The sequence below is a fragment of the Apaloderma vittatum genome, unplaced genomic scaffold (assembly GCF_000703405.1).
Source record: "Apaloderma vittatum isolate BGI_N311 unplaced genomic scaffold, ASM70340v1 scaffold12945, whole genome shotgun sequence".
Classification (NCBI taxonomy): domain Eukaryota; kingdom Metazoa; phylum Chordata; class Aves; order Trogoniformes; family Trogonidae; genus Apaloderma; species Apaloderma vittatum.
Genome location: NW_009718835.1, coordinates 10,855 through 27,554, shown reverse-complemented (window position 1 = coordinate 27,554; position 16,700 = coordinate 10,855). Strand labels below are relative to the sequence as shown.

The 16,700-nt window shown below is 41.7% G+C and overlaps 1 protein-coding gene across 1 annotated transcript in view; it reads left to right on the top strand.

The window, feature by feature from the left end:
* Nucleotides 1–8,093: 8,093 nt before the first annotated feature.
* The window catches only part of DAPP1 (dual adaptor of phosphotyrosine and 3-phosphoinositides), a gene marked incomplete at its 5' end in the record, with an annotated part of 13,106 nt that continues 4,499 nt past the window's right edge, over nucleotides 8,094–16,700 (top strand). The window contains 3 exons of the mRNA XM_009870402.1: nucleotides 8,094–8,216; nucleotides 11,560–11,693; nucleotides 15,833–15,963. Of these exons, the coding sequence (XP_009868704.1) occupies nucleotides 8,094–8,216; nucleotides 11,560–11,693; nucleotides 15,833–15,963 (388 nt within the window). The remainder of the gene's footprint in view (nucleotides 8,217–11,559; nucleotides 11,694–15,832; nucleotides 15,964–16,700) is intronic.

Here is a 16,700-nt window from a genome sequence, read left to right as displayed (position 1 = left end):
AAAAGCAAAACCCCGAGGAGCGGAAAAGAAGGCCAAAGGTTGCGACAGACCCCATTCCAGCCTGAGTCGTCCATTTGGTTAGTTTTGATTTCTAGAGGAGGAAGGCTGGGGTTATGTTTTCCCCCGCGGTGTTGCCGTGGGCAGGGAGAAGCGCGGCTGGGGGAGCAGGGGGGGTGGCGGGCGCAGGGAGGCCGGGTTGGAAAGATAAAGCGGAAGAAAGGCCAGTGAAGACACTGAAAAGAAATAAAAATGCCCTGATGTTACTTCTGCATTCAGAAAGAACAGATGAAAAAAATAAAGTGGTGGGGGTTTTTGCCTCCCTGGGTACTTAAAGAGAAGGAACAAATCATGGGGTTTTTTTTGTAGTTAGTGAAGAAATTGGAGTGTAACGGGCTTGCGATTAGTGCCTCCACACTGCTAGTATTTTCCCATATTTAGAATAACCTATTAATTAAGTGCCTGTTACCGAAGCATCTAACAGATAGGAAATGAAGTCACTTTGCAGTGCTACCCGGAGTGGCCATTACACTTTTCCTTTACACCTGTAAGATTATGCTCATCCTAAAAAAGTATCTACAGAGAAAAGAAGAAAAAAAAAAAAAAGTATAGCAACTGCAGCGGGAAGAATAATTCCAAATTGCCAGAATTTTATTCATTTAGACTATATGGCCCGAGTTGATTTATGCCAGTAACTTGTGCTTGCAAACAGCCTCGCTGGTTGGCAAGGAGTTTGGCCTCGTAAGTGATCTTGCAGGACTGCAGCTTGGTGTGGTACCTGATGTGGTACCAGTAAGAAGGGCAGTCTACAAACTGGAAAGCTATGAATCTGCATTTTTTTAAAGCTGTGGATTTTTTAATTCCACTTCAGTGGAAAACCTGGACTTTTCACCCTATCACAAATCCTAAAGCATCTCCTTCAGGGCAGTGTGTTGAACACCTTAAAGGTGAGTAAGTAATGCCACACAAAGATTCCCTTCAAATCATTAAGTGAACACCTCTTTTTCAGCTGGTACTAAAGCTACAATTTTTCGCTTTTTTTCTGAAGAGGAAAAAGAAGTCCTCACAAATGAAACATTCTAGTAGCATAGACCGAAAGACATCTTAAATTGAGTACTTTTTCAGCTGCAACAAGTAGATGAGTCACTCTTGAGACCATAACATTAAATTCTCAGCCACCACAATGGGTTTTTTACCCTAAACTTAATCCCTGGTGCTAGCACAGTGACGAGTTCCCCTTACACCCAACACAGCACGACTGAGACCTGGTTCTGGTGAGGAATGGCTCTCATTGCCGTAGTAAAGCATAACAGAGACAAGGGTCATTCAGATGAGGAGCAGCTTTTACATTCCCATGCCTTTTGGGGAGAATTTGAAGCAGTTCATTTTAAAGCTTCTGCTTTAGTGTGCAAAAATCAAAGTAGTTAAAGATTTGAAGAAGTGTGAAATGGAAAGCACTTCTTTACTTCTAAGAGAAAGGAGATTGGGTACCAGGATTTACTTGTAGTTTACTGGGTTAGCTGATCATCAAAATGGAAAGTTAACAGCGATGTAGATGGGCGTACAGCATAGAACCTGTCTAACTCTGCCATGTTTGGAGGACCTGGTATTTGCTGGTCTGTTCTCCTGTAATTACACTGAGCATATTGGAGCTGGTGAGAGCAAGACAGAAGGAAGAGAGAATAGGGAAAAAGAAAAACATCAGTACACACAAACCCCACCATTATTTAACCCCTCTTGTAGAGGTATCCTATCTGTTCCAAAAAAAAAATAATCAAGAAATAAGGTGTAAGAATCCCAGTTATCATCAGGGACAGTCACAATCACTGAAACATCTACACATATCTGTACCTGTTTATCATACTGGATTGGTTTTTCCAGAGCCTCAGTATTTGTAAAGATGAACTTTTTTGACCTTTTACATCACAACAAGAGAAAGGTCTCTGGCTATTCCTGGCATCAGCCCCATTTCCCATTGCATTTATTGTTGTTACTGGTAAAAGGAACAACCAACACACTGCAGCGTGAAACTCCTGTAGCCGGTCACATATAACGTGGGTTTGGGGAATTCCGTGTTGCAGGTCACGTTATTTGCACAAGAGATGAGAATGTGGAATATCTTGTTGTCCGAGTAATTACAGGCTGGTCTGGTAGCACAGCTTCCGTCCCAGCATCACGTAGCTTTGGTGACACTGTTTGTCTTTTGGAGGTGAAAGGAACGGGGCAAGGGGAAACAAGTTTTTGTAACTTTTTTTCATTTTTCAGTCCAGACGTTCTTTGTAATCCCTTGCAGCACAGCTTTCACATTGCTCCAGCTCCGGGTTTGACAATACTGTAACAAGGTGGTGTTTGGTAATAGTGAACAATACACTTCATGCTTTGTGAAGTCAGACCACAGGCCTCGTTCAGATGATGGTGCAATTGAGGAACTCAAGCGACTGGGACAGGGCAAATGGTTGTAACAATTTTTTCCTTTGTCTATATTTCTAATGTAAAAACAAATTACAAGCGTGAGAGGGCGGGCAAAAGAAATGAATAAAAATCAGAACAAAGGCAATTGAGAGAAGGGGGTGAGAAAATGGAAGTGAAAAGCAGAACCTGAACTAGTGAAAGCCTACAGTTAGAAGACATGAACTTTAAGGCTGGATACATGGATGTTATTTCCTCATATTTCTATTTTTAAATTATTTTTCCTATGAAATGGCATCCTTGTATTCCAACAAAGTACTTTGCATAGGCACGTGATTAAGTGCTTCAGTGTGACACACTGAAAGGATGTCTAATACATACCAACTTGGGTTGTATGCCACCTCTAACTTCTGCCTTTGCATTCTCACCCTTTTGTGGGTTCTCTAGAGCTCTGCCAACTCATGTGCCATTAAAAACATTGTCAAAACTTCACTTCTACTGACATGAGGTACAGAGGGCCCTTCATGACTTTCAGATTATAGGTAATGCTTCTAGTGTTCGATATTAGCCAAAAGGTTAAGATAAAAAAAAACAACAAAACAAACCACAGCAAACCCACAAAAGTTGACAGGTCTGATCTGAAATGCAGCACACAGAGAACAGAGAACTCGTCAGCCTGTTTTGTAGAGTCATTTTTAGGAGTACAGGCAGGCGAAGAGCACTGTGAACAGCAAAAGGAGGTAAGTCAGAGCTCACTTTATGAAGAAGTACAGGGTATTACTCCTTTAAACTAGGAATGGGAATACATCTTTGGAGCTAGTGTATCTTTCAGTGTGTAAGAAAATTCAGCTTGTTATAGCAGAATATCTTTTTTAAATACAAAGAAAGGTGCAAAACCTATCATCATCTATCACCACACAAAGAAGAAAAAAGAGACAACTCAGAGTAAATAACTGTTCGGAATAATATTGAAGTCCTACTGAGAGTGCCTCTGGACCATCTCTCCCTCTCTGTTCCCTTTTAAAGGTGAATGAGAGATGAATCAGACGTGCTGCATTTCTGCAGCTCAGGCAGCCGGGGTCCTTTCCTCGGCCGCCGAGGAGCACAGGCCGTACCGCAGCTCCTGCCGTGGGGGAGGGACCTTCTGGGAAGGGAGCAGAGAGATCCCCCAGCCAAATACTGAGAGTCTCCTTCCTGTTTCGGAGAAGGACCTCTGAATTACTCAGCATTTCACAAAAGCGAGCTAAACACGTACACAGTTCCTAACTCTCTCCAGGCCATAAATATCCAAGAACATAATCTGGTAGGGACACCAGAAATAAGCCTGACTTCTGCCTGCTGCATTTATCCTATAGCTGGGTGTACCTCAAAGTTACCACTCCAGGCCTAAAACCAAATGGCAGAACTTTTAACTGTGCTCTCCTCTGGTGCTCGCTGTCTCTCAGTTTTATGAGGAAGAAAAGCGAGTGTTTCTACTGGGTGTTACACATTTGCACATGGAAATGGCCGAGAAGAAAATTATCCGAGTCTCCGAACATTCATCTTTGGATTAACCACAAATGACTGGTTGTGTTCCTTGTGTATTCTGGTTTTTATTAAAAAGTTAATCCACTTGATGCTGACTATGGGGTTATTCACCAGCCCCTACTTATAAAAGCAGAAATGTTTTGCCTTATCCGTACAGTTTCTTTGTGAACAGTATTATTGGAAATTACACATGTCATACCTAAGAGCTGTCTGATCTACATTTGCAGGGGACATAAAAATGAAGTTTCATTAATGTTTTCTTTGAAATGTCTGGGGTTGTTAGAAGAACAGATGAACGTTTTGAGGATGATGCTCATACCTGAAGTTTCCCACCCAAGACACAGCTGTCACATACTCATCATCAGCACTCTGTAGGGAGGTCTAGTCACTGCATTGATCACATAAAGATCTTAAAGAAAAAAAAAAAAAGGCGTGAATGTGAGCATGTCCTGTTGTGGAGCTGTGATGGTTAGCAGAGCTGCAGCGGTATGGCCGGGCAGCATAGACGCAGCGTGTACTGTGGCAGTCACCAGTTTATCCCACGGGGAACCCCACGGATGACTGGGCGGGCAGATCCATGGGGGAAGGCAGCATCCTCTGATGAGTTTTGGTTCTCTGGGGCAGTGTGTGTCTCATTTCCTTCTCCTTCTCGTAACAGCAATGTCAGTAAAGCCCTTCGTGCACCATCACCGCTGCCAGCCGATCTAAAGAATAGGTTGGTGCCTGAAAACGTGTTATTTTTCGGAAACAGAGGTAACCTCACTAGGGCTGCGTGCCCATCGGAAGGCACGCTTTCGTGGGCCCAGCAGACTCTTCTGCCCAAGAAGCAGAAAGAATAGCACAGTCCTTCAGCATCATGTGCTGGCAACACAAACATACGTATGGGATAAAGAGATTTAATACAGTTTAGGACAAGGTTAAAGTGGCAAGAGTGGATAAATTACAGCAATTATAAACTCTGAACCTGAGATCACTAGTCAAGTCTGTGATAAGGAATCCCAAAGAAGTGGAGCATGCAGGATTTTTTATAGAGCAAATGACATAATTAGAGAAGAAGAACCTCCCGAAGTACGTATGCGTTTGAGACAGGAGGGTTTACAATGCCAGGGCATGCGGCAGAAGGGGTTCTGAAGCAGGGGAAGACTTTCCTCTTACTTCTTAAGTTTCTTCAGAGAAATCTGAATCAAGAACCCCAGGAAATTCCTAAAATCCTGGTGATTTTCAGTCTGGCAAATGTCCAAATACAGGGCATATTTCTGTTGTGCCTTTTTTTTTTTTGTAGTGAATGCAGGACTCAAGTTGGGTCAAATACAGGGGCCTACAAGAAAGCCAGTGAGGGTTTTTTTAGGATGTCAGGTAGTGATAGGACTAGGGGGAATGGATTAGAACTAGAGATGGATCAATTCAGATTGGACGTTAAGAAGTTCTTCCCCATGAGGGTGGTGAGACACTGGCACAGGTTGCCCAGAGAGGGGGTGGAAGCCCCATCCCTGGAAGTTTTTAAGGCCAGGCTGGATGGGGCTCTGAGCAGCCTGATCTGGTGGGGCATGTCCCTGCCCATGGCAGGGGGGTTGGAACTAGATGGTCTTTAAGGTCCCTTCCAACCCTGACAATTCTGTGATTCCATGAAATAAAGACTTCAGAAACAGCTTGATATGTAACATTCACCATGGTTCAGAAGTAAGAGAGTTAAAGACAATTCAGGTTTCTGAAGGACTTGCTAGGAGCGTCAAACAGCCAAGTGTTGTGTTTGTAAAGCCTTTTGATTTCCTTACTTTTTTGTTTTAAAAAGGCAGGAAGGTAGATCGGGTATTACGTTTTCTATCAACAGTTCTGCCTCCTGTGTATCACTCAGAAGGCAACCAAAGCTTAAGCTAAAGTTATCTGCCATTTACAGTGTCTTGCTGAATGAGCCATGTCTCCTACCATGATTTACCTGCAAAATTCAAGGAATTACCTAAACAATTTTTTCTGACAAATAATTAATTCAGCCAAAGTGCATCTAGCAGTGTACAGCCACAGGGCTGTTTGGGTAATACACTAACATGTGTGTTACTGTCTCACATCCCCTTCTACTTTTTAAGCTGAGCAAAAGGAACATGGTAACATTGGAGGGATTTTTGGCTGAAACTGCATATTTAGGCAACAGAGTAGTGTGACTGCAAGCAAACATTTAAAACTGGATTTAAAACCGATATTTTCCGAGTTAAATAAGTGGGTTTTTGTTGTTGGGCTTTGGTTGGTTTATTTTTTATTTTGCATGAGGTAAAATTTTGTTAGTCACCGGCCTTTTATGTGTAAAGAGAGAGTAGTTTTAAACACAACGTTTTTTAATTTACATGACTTCTGTTTTGAAGGCTTGGTGGAAAGGCTTTCTGGAAATAAGGTAACAGTGCACTTGTGAACAACCACAAACTGAGTATGCCTCCTTTATGAAAGTGACCATTTCCAGATTTTTCTCAGTGTACGTTACTTTTGCACAATAGTGAGAAACAGCGTTATGCATTCCACCCAAAACAGCGTTGTCTTCTCCGCTGTAGGTCCAGCCGAGCATGTATGCTGGCACAATCCTCATCGCACTGGGGCACATCTGACCTTTGATTGTTATTTACTTGGGCAGTTAATCCCAAAGCAGATTTTGGCTAACAGGTGTTTCAGAGGATGACACTTTGATCTTTCAATATCCATTATTTTATTCTACTGTGAAGAGCACGTTCCAGAGCCAAAGCAGCAATACCCTGCCTGTACTGAGTTTCACACGGATCTTGCCTTCCCCAGGGTTGACAGTCTGGAGTCTCTTACAAAGCAATTTGTCAGCCAGCTGGCCTCTCAGATGGGCAGCCACCTAAATCCAGAGTTAAAGCTGTGCGAGATGCCAGGTTCAGCGGCAACTTGCACCGAGCGGCTAAGGAGAAAGAATATACAATTACACCGTGTTTTGGGTTGAAGACTGCTGTGATACAAATACCGGAAAGCACTGCGATCACGCTTCTGCTTTCAGTTCAACTGTATTTCTCTGGCTGAAATAGTAATAGACTTGAACCTCAGTGCCACAGACACAGTTTGAAGGAAGAGGAAGGAGGCTCCGCGCACCGGCAAGGGGAGAAGCGTGCTCTCTGCAGGGCTCTGCCCTGGCTACAGGATCCCCATCCCCTTCTGCACCAGGGGTTCTGGTGTGTGCATGTGGCTGTCACTAGTACCCGCACACGGAGTTTCTTACAGGAAGACTGGCACTCCAACCTTTTGTAGCTGTGGCTCTTTTTTGTATGTGATCTCAAGAACAATCCTAACGAGATCCTTTTCTGGCAAAAGAAATCAGATGCTTCTATTGTGAATCATTCTGGATGGAAATAAAGCCATAAACAACATTTCATTATCTCTGCGGGCTTTTTTGTTTTTCCTGTGGATTCTTTGTGGAATTTTTCATACAAAAGAATTAATGAAGTTAGTTTTAACTGAAGTTAAGTGAAGCAGGTGTTCAGATGTTTTCCTGCATTGCCCAGACTAGGTATGGCCAAGCAGCAACAGTAGGGAGATTTCCTAAGTTTTCAGTTTGGATTCCGTCAGTTAATTTTGGTCCCTTCCTCTGTTCCTTCTTCCAAGAATGTTATGCTTCATATGAAAGTTTTAAGCTTAGGCAAATGTGTTTAACTACAATTCTTAGCAGTGCAGATGAACTGAGTTGTGGGAAATACAGTTTAGGAGGAGTTTTAAGTAAGTGTGGCCTGTTTGCTTCAAAAGAGGAAGCGTACTGAAGCGTGTAGATATGTCAGGAAGTAGAGATTCTGAAAATAGACAAATGATCCTGCATACCACCCAAAACTGCCTTCACCTTATCAGCATAAACCTGGGTAATTTGTTGATCACGCAAGGAGAATTTACAGGGTCTTTTTTGTTTTTTTTTGATTCAGGAAACTGTCTTCTGTTTGTACGCAGCTTTGTAGCTAACAAAATCTAATTTTCTGACTGAATCAAAAGGAGACTGCTGAGAGGGACACAGCTTTGTGTAAACTGCCTGCGCCCACGAGAAGGATGGTAGCTCGGAATTGTAGCAGTGCTCGTTACAGTCCTTCCTTTTTCTCTGACTGGCTCCCTAAGGAAGCAGAAGCTGCCGGTTGAGTGCTGAGCGAATGATGCTTTAACCCCTTGTGTCTTCCCAGGTGGTATCATGATAACCTCACCCGACACGCAGCAGAAGCGCTGCTGCTTTCCAACGGGCAGGATGGGAGCTACCTCTTGAGGAAGAGTAATGAAAGAGAAGATTTGTACTCCCTCTCTGTAAGGTGAAGTATGGGCAGAAGTGAATTTATCTAGCGCCCCAGAGCTCGCAGTTTTATAACCTTCACTTACATGTTTACGTATCTCATGCAAAGAAAAGTCCCACAGACTTTGTCCTAGAGCTCGAACTATTTTAAAGTATATTCCTATTGGTCTAAGCCTGCTGAATGAGATTTTGTGAGAAAAAACAACACTATTTCAATTGAATTTAGAAATCGACCTCATTTTTCCAAACTATGAATTGATCTTATTGGTGAAAAACATCATTCCATGGGGTTGTCTGCGCATTTCCTGTCTTTATGCTGGAGATCTGTGTGGCAGTGACAAGAGTTTAGGAAACAGCTGATGGGAATAAGAGAATTTTATGATAAGGATAGTAGTAAATATTCCTGTTAGTAGGCACTAACTTCACCAGGTTCTGGATCACTGTATAGGAATCGTTGTCACGGAGGGACGATCCATCGTTTGACTGGATGGTTTTACTCCTCTGTTCTGGGTTAAGACTCCGTCTTAGCCGGTAACAGGTGACTGGATTGAACAATATTTTGCAAGTGACAGGTGTCAGGCCCTTGCAGTCATCAGAGTTACAGGGGTTTACATCTGTTCAGGACACAGCCAGTACAAAGCACAGGTAGCCTGGCCTGGGTACGTCGCTACCGAATCACATTCCAAGAATCCCCGAGAAGCAGAGAAGCCACAAGATTTTAGAGAGGCAGCACAAAAGACGTGTGCATTGGACACACAGGGTGGTCCCTGCATGGCAGCTGGGTGGAGGCAACCAACCCTAAACGTGTTCTTAGCTTTCGGCAACCAAAATAATACATTAAACCTCCACAGTGACATTTTGAGCTAGTGGATTCAAGCTTATTTCTGCCTCAAATGAGCCTCTAGGCTATTGGTGACCACAGCTCAGCTGAGACGTGGTAAATTTTTAAGCGAAAGACACTTTGGTCAATGTAATGATGCTAGTTAATTGCAACCCTAATATATAGGAACACAGCGTATGCACTTGAAGTTGTGACTTTCAGTGTATTTGGTACCAGGAGCTCTTATAATTTGGAACTGTAATTGCTTGGATACTGAGGAAAAGTGCAATTTGAACCTACCCTGTTCCCCAGAGGTATAAAAGGCAGATTTGAGTTGCTTCACTCATCTCTAACAGAAGACCCAGGAGCAAGTACGCCTATAGATACCCTGCTGAAATTATTACCACTGTGGACAGCCGTTTATACAGGGAGCCTGGGGGGAGGGCACCTAGCAGATCTGGAAGTGATGTTAAATATTGTGTGTTCAGAGTAGCTGTGACTGAATTGAGTGGAAGACTTGGGAAAAAGAATAGCAGCATTTATAAGTAATAGCTTTCCTTAAAAAAAAAGTAATTTTAAATTAATAGTTGTTTTAATGGTTAAATTTTTTTTGCTTTAAAATGCAACTAAACATTATTTAAGGTAATCTGCCTCAGACAATTTTTATATATATTTGTTTTGAAGCTAACTTTAAAGGCCACTCAGGAAAAAACACTGTAATAAAATGTAAAGAGCTGTTCTTTTAATAGGAATCAAAAGCTAAAGTGTTAGTTAATGAAATTAAATACCATGGAGGTATTTAAAAGGTGTGTGGGTGCGGTGCTCATGGACATGGTTTAGTGCTGGACTTGGCATTGCTGGGTTAGCTGTTGGACTTGATCTTAAAGGTCTTTTCCTTTTATGAAAATAAAGCTGCTACTGTAACAAATTCTAGCTTTAGAAGACTTCAAAAAGTCTAATTCAGGCCAATTCCAATATTTAGTTCAGCTCTCCACACAGGAGCTAGAATTACTTACTGCATTACCATAGGAACTTAATATCCCAGTCTGGAGTTTGATCTTTTGTTCTGTTACACTAGGGTTTTTTTGATAGTACAGCTCCCTTGAAATACGGATTTTGATTTTAAAATGTTTTAATATTTTTCTACTGTTGAAGTTTTCCTTTCCATTTTTAAAGTAATATTAAAACTTAGAGTAATTCAATTTTGTTCTGTTACATTTTTGTAGAAAGGATAATTTTAGCAATTCTAACCGTCATTTTCTTACTCTCCTAAAATGTTTCCTATAGGTTTTACTTTTTTTTTCTGCCTCACCTCACAAGGAACTTCAGTCATTATTATAGTTTATTTTAAAAAGAAACAATGCCCAGGCATCCCTTGACGCTATTATTGCCTGAAATCCCCTCTCCCAGTTAAATTAGCCAACTTTAAAAAGGAACTAGGAAATGGCATAAAAGTTGTTCTCATTACAATACCGTATTTCTTGTGAAATTAGGTGAAAAGATGAAAGCCCTGGTTGTAGCAGAGTCACAGCAGCTTTGCTGTTGAGGGCATCTGCGCTGGGGTTGCACACCTTGTGTCTCAGCTGGTGGTGCCCCAGAATGTGCGGGGGGTCATCAGAGGCAGATGCTGCACTATCACAAGCACCATTCAAAGATGCCTACTTGAAACTGATCTCTTGTGGAAGTGGCAGGTAACAATGGAAAAGATGCTGTAAATCCCTCTTTTCTCCATATTTTCAGTGTATTTGCTACATACGTTTTTCCTGAGACAAAATTTTCCCTGGACTGTTTTGGATGCTAGAAATGGTAACAGAAGTAATTTTTTCAGAGTAGAGATACTTGCAGTAAGTGTTTCACAGTCTTCTGAAGGCAAAATAGTTGCTCTTCCAGGAAGCGAGGCCTTGCACACTTCTCTAAATACCATCAGCTTTTGCAAACAAGGGCTGATACTTCCCTGACGGACAAAGGACCCTGGTTCATGTTCGACAGTGCCCACCGTGGAGAAACCATTCGTCCTCAGTACAGACAGAGCGGATAAATTTGAAAGCCTTGGGTATCTAAAGTTAGGTTATTAATTCCCTGTTGGAGTGTAAAGCTGAGGCAGCCTGTTTTTCTAAGAGGAAACAGAAGACATTTTCAATGAGATCGAGATGTTACCTGAAAAGACATTTGCTGAGTAATGTAGGTACACCATCAAGACTACAGCCCAGTAAGCAAAGGGATAACATCCTGTTTAGACAGAAGGCAAGAAACCTCGTTTGCAAGTCTTTAACTGATCACCACAAGAGTTAATTTAACTTACTTGCCCTTTTTAGGCTTTCATATATAAAGCAGCAATGAGATTTTTCTTAATAAATCAGGGTCTTGGATGTGTTGAGTGTTAGTGAGGGACAGTAACGGCAGTAATGTTACCGCTAGGAAGGTGATTGTCAGGCTGTGATCTGTGCCACATTTCCTGTTGTGCAAGCTGGCATTTAAAGGTTGTACGTACCAAACGCCCTTGACATTTATACCTTGACAAAATTTTCCTTTTTTATTTTAGGGGAAAAGATTCTGTGAAGCACTTCCATGTTGAACATACAGGAACTTCATTCAAATTTGGATTTAATGAATTTTCTAGCTTGAAGGAATTAGTCATGCATTTTGCAAATCAACCCTTAATTGGAAGTGAAACAGGTAAGGAGGGCCATATCTTTGCATGAACACGTTTGTAGTACTGCTTCACACAAATCTGAGTAAAAGGAGCTTCCGATGTGTTATCAGATAGATCTACTACTGAAGCGTTCCTCTTCAGAAACTCACATTTGCATTAACCTCAAGTATCTAAGGTGTTCCTCTTCAAAAACTCTTTCAAGAACTCTGAAGACAAACTACATGCAACCTTACATGGATTTTGCTAGCCAGGGACACAAACTCCTTTTGGTTTCTCAGAAAGAGAAGGAAGCATTTCAAAATACACATGTACTGGGAGGAGCAGAACCCTCTCAAAAGGGATGAAACTAAAGCAAGGTGTTGCGTGAGAAAATACGTGTTCAGCTATGAAGTTGAAACTCCCACAATAAGAACAAGTGGAAAAGGAACGTAAAATTATTGAGCTCCAGCATTTTTCATCTGAGGAAGAAGTCTCTTTCCTGTGGGGGTTGTACCCTGTGTTACCTCTCCCCTTCTGTCTACAGCGGACCAGCCTGCAGATGCCATCTGCACCACAGTGATTTGTTATGTTCTTAAGGAAACAAAAGAGAAAAGCACAGGCTTCTTTAGCAGACAACATGCTCCCTGAAATAAGAGTTAAAAGTTGCAAGTGAGTATGATTCTATGAACACCACCAGATCAGAATCCTTGGAGAAACAGATTCACATTATCATGACAATGTCTGTTTTAGGCTTAGCTTCAGATGAGAATGTGTTGGTACAAGGTAGTGCCAACAACTTCAGAAAGTGCATGCACATAACTCAGCAGTACTAATTCTGTGTGCAAATGACCAGGTAAATGATGGTTGGCACATAAAATAACTGTAACATGTCACATACTAAATATGCACCAGTGCTCTTGCAACATAATCATTAAATTCAAGTGTTGCACTGCAGGTGTTTTTCCACAAGAAAAATGCAGTGGTAAGCTCAATGTGTCCCTTGTATTTTCCGAATCATTCTCTTTTTAAGTTCCTTTTGGGTGTTTTGAGCTCAGAGGTCCTACATGTATCTTTGTGCCAGTAAGCTATTTTCCCTTTGAAATCAGATATGCATCCACAGGCCTAATGCTGTAAACATTTTAGCTGACGTATAAAACTCATATTTCCCCATTTCCTTGCTGCATGTGTTACAGACATTAGCAATCAAGGCACTGGTGTTACATGATCTCTGTGGATGGGATCGACACTGCTGAATGATGGGCTCACTTGTGGCCTTAAAGCTCCCTGATCAGATTCTGCTGGCTCTGTGAAACCTCTAAGCTGGATGTGCCACAGAATAAGAGAAGCCATTTGAACATCACTTCAGGAGACCCTTCACCTTGGCATCGACAGGAAAAGAGCAGTGTTCCTTCAGATACAGGTGTCAGAGGTCTCCTGGGTGGTAACTGATTTATACCAAAAAGAGGATGGGGGCTCATGAGAGCCCACTCAAAGACAAGTGTCAGAGTAGCAGAACAACACAGAATTACACAGCGGGTTGTCAGAAGGACCGGCAACAGAGTGTGATTTCTCTGTGCCACGCCTCCTTCCAGAGAAAAGCAGCAAGTGACCTTTAGCTCAGACATTAGTAGAAAGTAGTTGGACCAGTTTTTCTTACTCCTTGTAAACAATTTTCTGTAGAAACACTGAGATCAGGAATGAGAGAATAAAGCAAGACAGCATTTTTTCATCTCTTCCTTGCATACAGACAGAATTTTATACAACAGAGACCCACGAGATAGAATATGTAATGGTTTCCGCTATCCGCCACCTAAGTTTTGTCTCGCTGGAGCTAGTTTTGTGTCTGAAGAGGCACACCAGGCTCTCTTTGATCAGTGCTTGGGCACACAGGCTTGCACCCCTGCCCACTGGTCTCTGGAGCACAGTGGTTCTTTCATACTGGGACAGCTGCAGGTTTGTGCTTCAAGCCCAACAAACCTTGTCTTCCTACAGCTTCATTTGCCACTCCAAGTTGCTACATGGGACTCATATCTTTTTCTGCAGTATGATGTGTGCACTTCCTTCTGAACTACAGATAATTAAAAGGAAGTTGGGTCTACTGTGTTCTGTGAGATAGTTTATTCAACAAGCAAGCTGAACCTGTTCAGTAAAAAGGTTAAAGCAGTATACTGTCATATTTCTGTGTTTTTATCTATTCAAAGTGATAAGGTCAACATGTTATTCTTAGCTGTTCGCTTATCATTTTTTTCCTAAAATATTTTGAAAACATGTTAAAACATTTTAAGCCATTACCCAGACAAAAATAGCCAAAGTCACTTGAAGCTAACATTTCCAACAATGGGACTAGTTTTCATTCTTCCTTAAAAATAGATATCATGCACAAATACGTAAGAAGAATCTTCCTACAGTCCTTTTGTACAGTTACCAGATGATTCTGTACAAGTATCTTCTTTAGAGAAAACACAGAGAGAACTTAGCGGAAAACAAACATGCTATAAAATCTAAAGTAGTCCTCCCAGTTCTGCAAAAGGGCTCTTTATTCATGTTGTACAGCTGATGGTACTCTGAGTCTGTGCAAAAGCTTAAAAGTAGTTTATGTAGACTGGTGATGGGTATGTTCTCAATTTAATTTCAAATGATAAAGCATTGTTTTTTCTGCAGAGCCAGAGAGAATTAAACTGATTTTGACTTTTCACCTACTACAAGTTGAATATATCGCATTTGCATACACCCTCTGCATCTGCAAGCAGATTTCAGTTGGTTGCTTCAAATACACATTTTCCACTCCCTTTGTAGCGCTTCCCATTACAAAATACACTTGAGACTTTTAAATTACTTTTAAATCACTTTTAAATTACTCAATCATATGTAGGTTTCAAGTCCAAGTTCTTGCCAATTCTAGCCTTCCTTCTCTGTAAGAGTTGACAGTATCAGTATAAAATGCAAACAGAGCAGTATTTGGTATGCTGTGACATGATTTTCTTTTTAAAAGGAGGTTAGATGGTGTTGGAGTTACTATTTTAAGGAGGTTCTTCTCTATTGTGAATATTGTAATAGATTCACTATTGAGAATGCAGCTTTTTTTCAGAGAACGTGCAATAAACATGACCTTATTTGAAGAACAAAGAATGGCTGTAATCAAAAATGTTACTAACTAGAGAGAGCGATGGTAAAACAGTTACAGGTGATGGCAGCATGGGCTTACTGTTAGGAAGTCTGCAGCCGAAGCTCTGACAGATTAAGTGATTTACGCAGCAAACAGTGGGTTGTTGGCAAAACTGTTACAGCCTCGTCTAGCCTAGCATCCTGCCTACCTGCCCAGCTAGTCCCTGTGCAGGAAAGGAGTTTAACGTAGCAAGCAATTCACTTGCAAGCACTAGTAAGCTTAGAAGTTTTAAAAAGTTATGATGTATTTATAGTTTTCACAGTGGCACGTAAACAGGTGTGATGGCATCTGTAGTCACGTCTTCATGAATGCAGTGGAAGTGTAGGTCAGCACTTGAGCTGTAACCATGAAATCTGTGTTTGAGTTTGTTCTATATTATGTAGTTAGTCCTGACTGGAGAGAAGCAGGACCTGCCTTTGAGGACTGTCTCATGGTCCTGTTCTGTCACTGTCTTGATTTTTCAGCGCATGTCATGCATTGCAAGAGGGGGTCAATTACCTGCTGCTTAGAAGAAATGAAGAGGGTTTTCATGCTTGTTTTCAGAGATGTACGGACAAATTGACTCGCACTGTACAGGAGTGAGGGAGTGGGTTTAGGCAACATCCAGGTGGTCCAAGTGTTGAGGACTCTGAGCAACACAACAGAGCCAAGGAAGTGACACTGGGCAAGTGCACCTTTGTAGTTTGCACGGGCAGATTTTTGTAGAAAACACACTTCACTAAGTCTAAACTGTTCAGATGATGCATGTTAGAGATACTTGTCTAGCTTTATCAGTAAAGGAGAGTCTAGTTTATAGCATCTGATTGTTTTCACATGTGGGTGCAGCCTGAGTCCTGCCCCCTTCCAAGGAAAACCCCTTCCAGGAATCCTTGCAGAGATCTTGGGTAGATTGTTAGCTCTTGCACCTTTTGAATTTTGGGAAAAGCTAAAGTTCACAATTCCAAACAAGCAGCCACTGCCACTGATTTTCTGAGTCTGTCTTGCCAGATGACTTACTCCTGCTCTTTTTCTCTCCAGGAACCTTAATTGTATTGAAACATCCCTACCCAAGGGAAGTGGAAGAGCCTTCCATATACGAGTCTGTCCGAGTTCACACAGCAATGCAGACAGGAAGGACAGAAAGTGACCTTGTTCCAAATGCTCCCTCAGTAAGTTGTGTTCTGTTGGGAAGGGTGCTTCTCCTGGCATAGCTCTCTCCTGGCATGATTGCTGGAGTGAGCTATGCAATAATACCAATAATTCATCCCTTTATGGGTTCGTAAATACAGGAAGTCTTTGCCAACCAAGGCAAAACCAACAGCTTGCTAAATCCAGTCCCATGACAATTTAAGCCTTTTAAAATTGTTGTCACCAAGATCTTCAGTGCTGTCGCTGGGACACCATTGTCTGAGCTGACCTAGGTGAGTCTGGCCATCCAAACAAAGAATATATAAAGGCTTTTCATTCTCCTGTTATCTTCCTTTTAGGATGCCTTCTTAGCAGTAACATTATCAGGAGTTTAAAAAACAAACAAACAAAACCATACACCACAAAACAAACCCAACGCTTCTCACATCTTTCTGACAACCCTCATCAGGCTGTATGCAACAAAACCTATGTCAGGTTGCACAGAAGGCCCTTGTTTTGCCAAACATCCTTTGCAGCCCATGGGAGCTGCAGGTGAGGAGAGGAACACACTAAATAGCAAAACCTAGTAACAGCTACAGGATTTACTGCGGTTTTATTCAGTGAATATGAGAATTAGGAGACAGGAAACTGTAATCCTGACAGTTATAACTCATTAGTAATTATTTTTGCAGTCGTTGTTTGTTAGAATTATTTTGCCCAGTTACTAATGTACAGCCTCCTTCCTGACTGGGGGGAAGGAAAGAGCGTCTCTTGACTA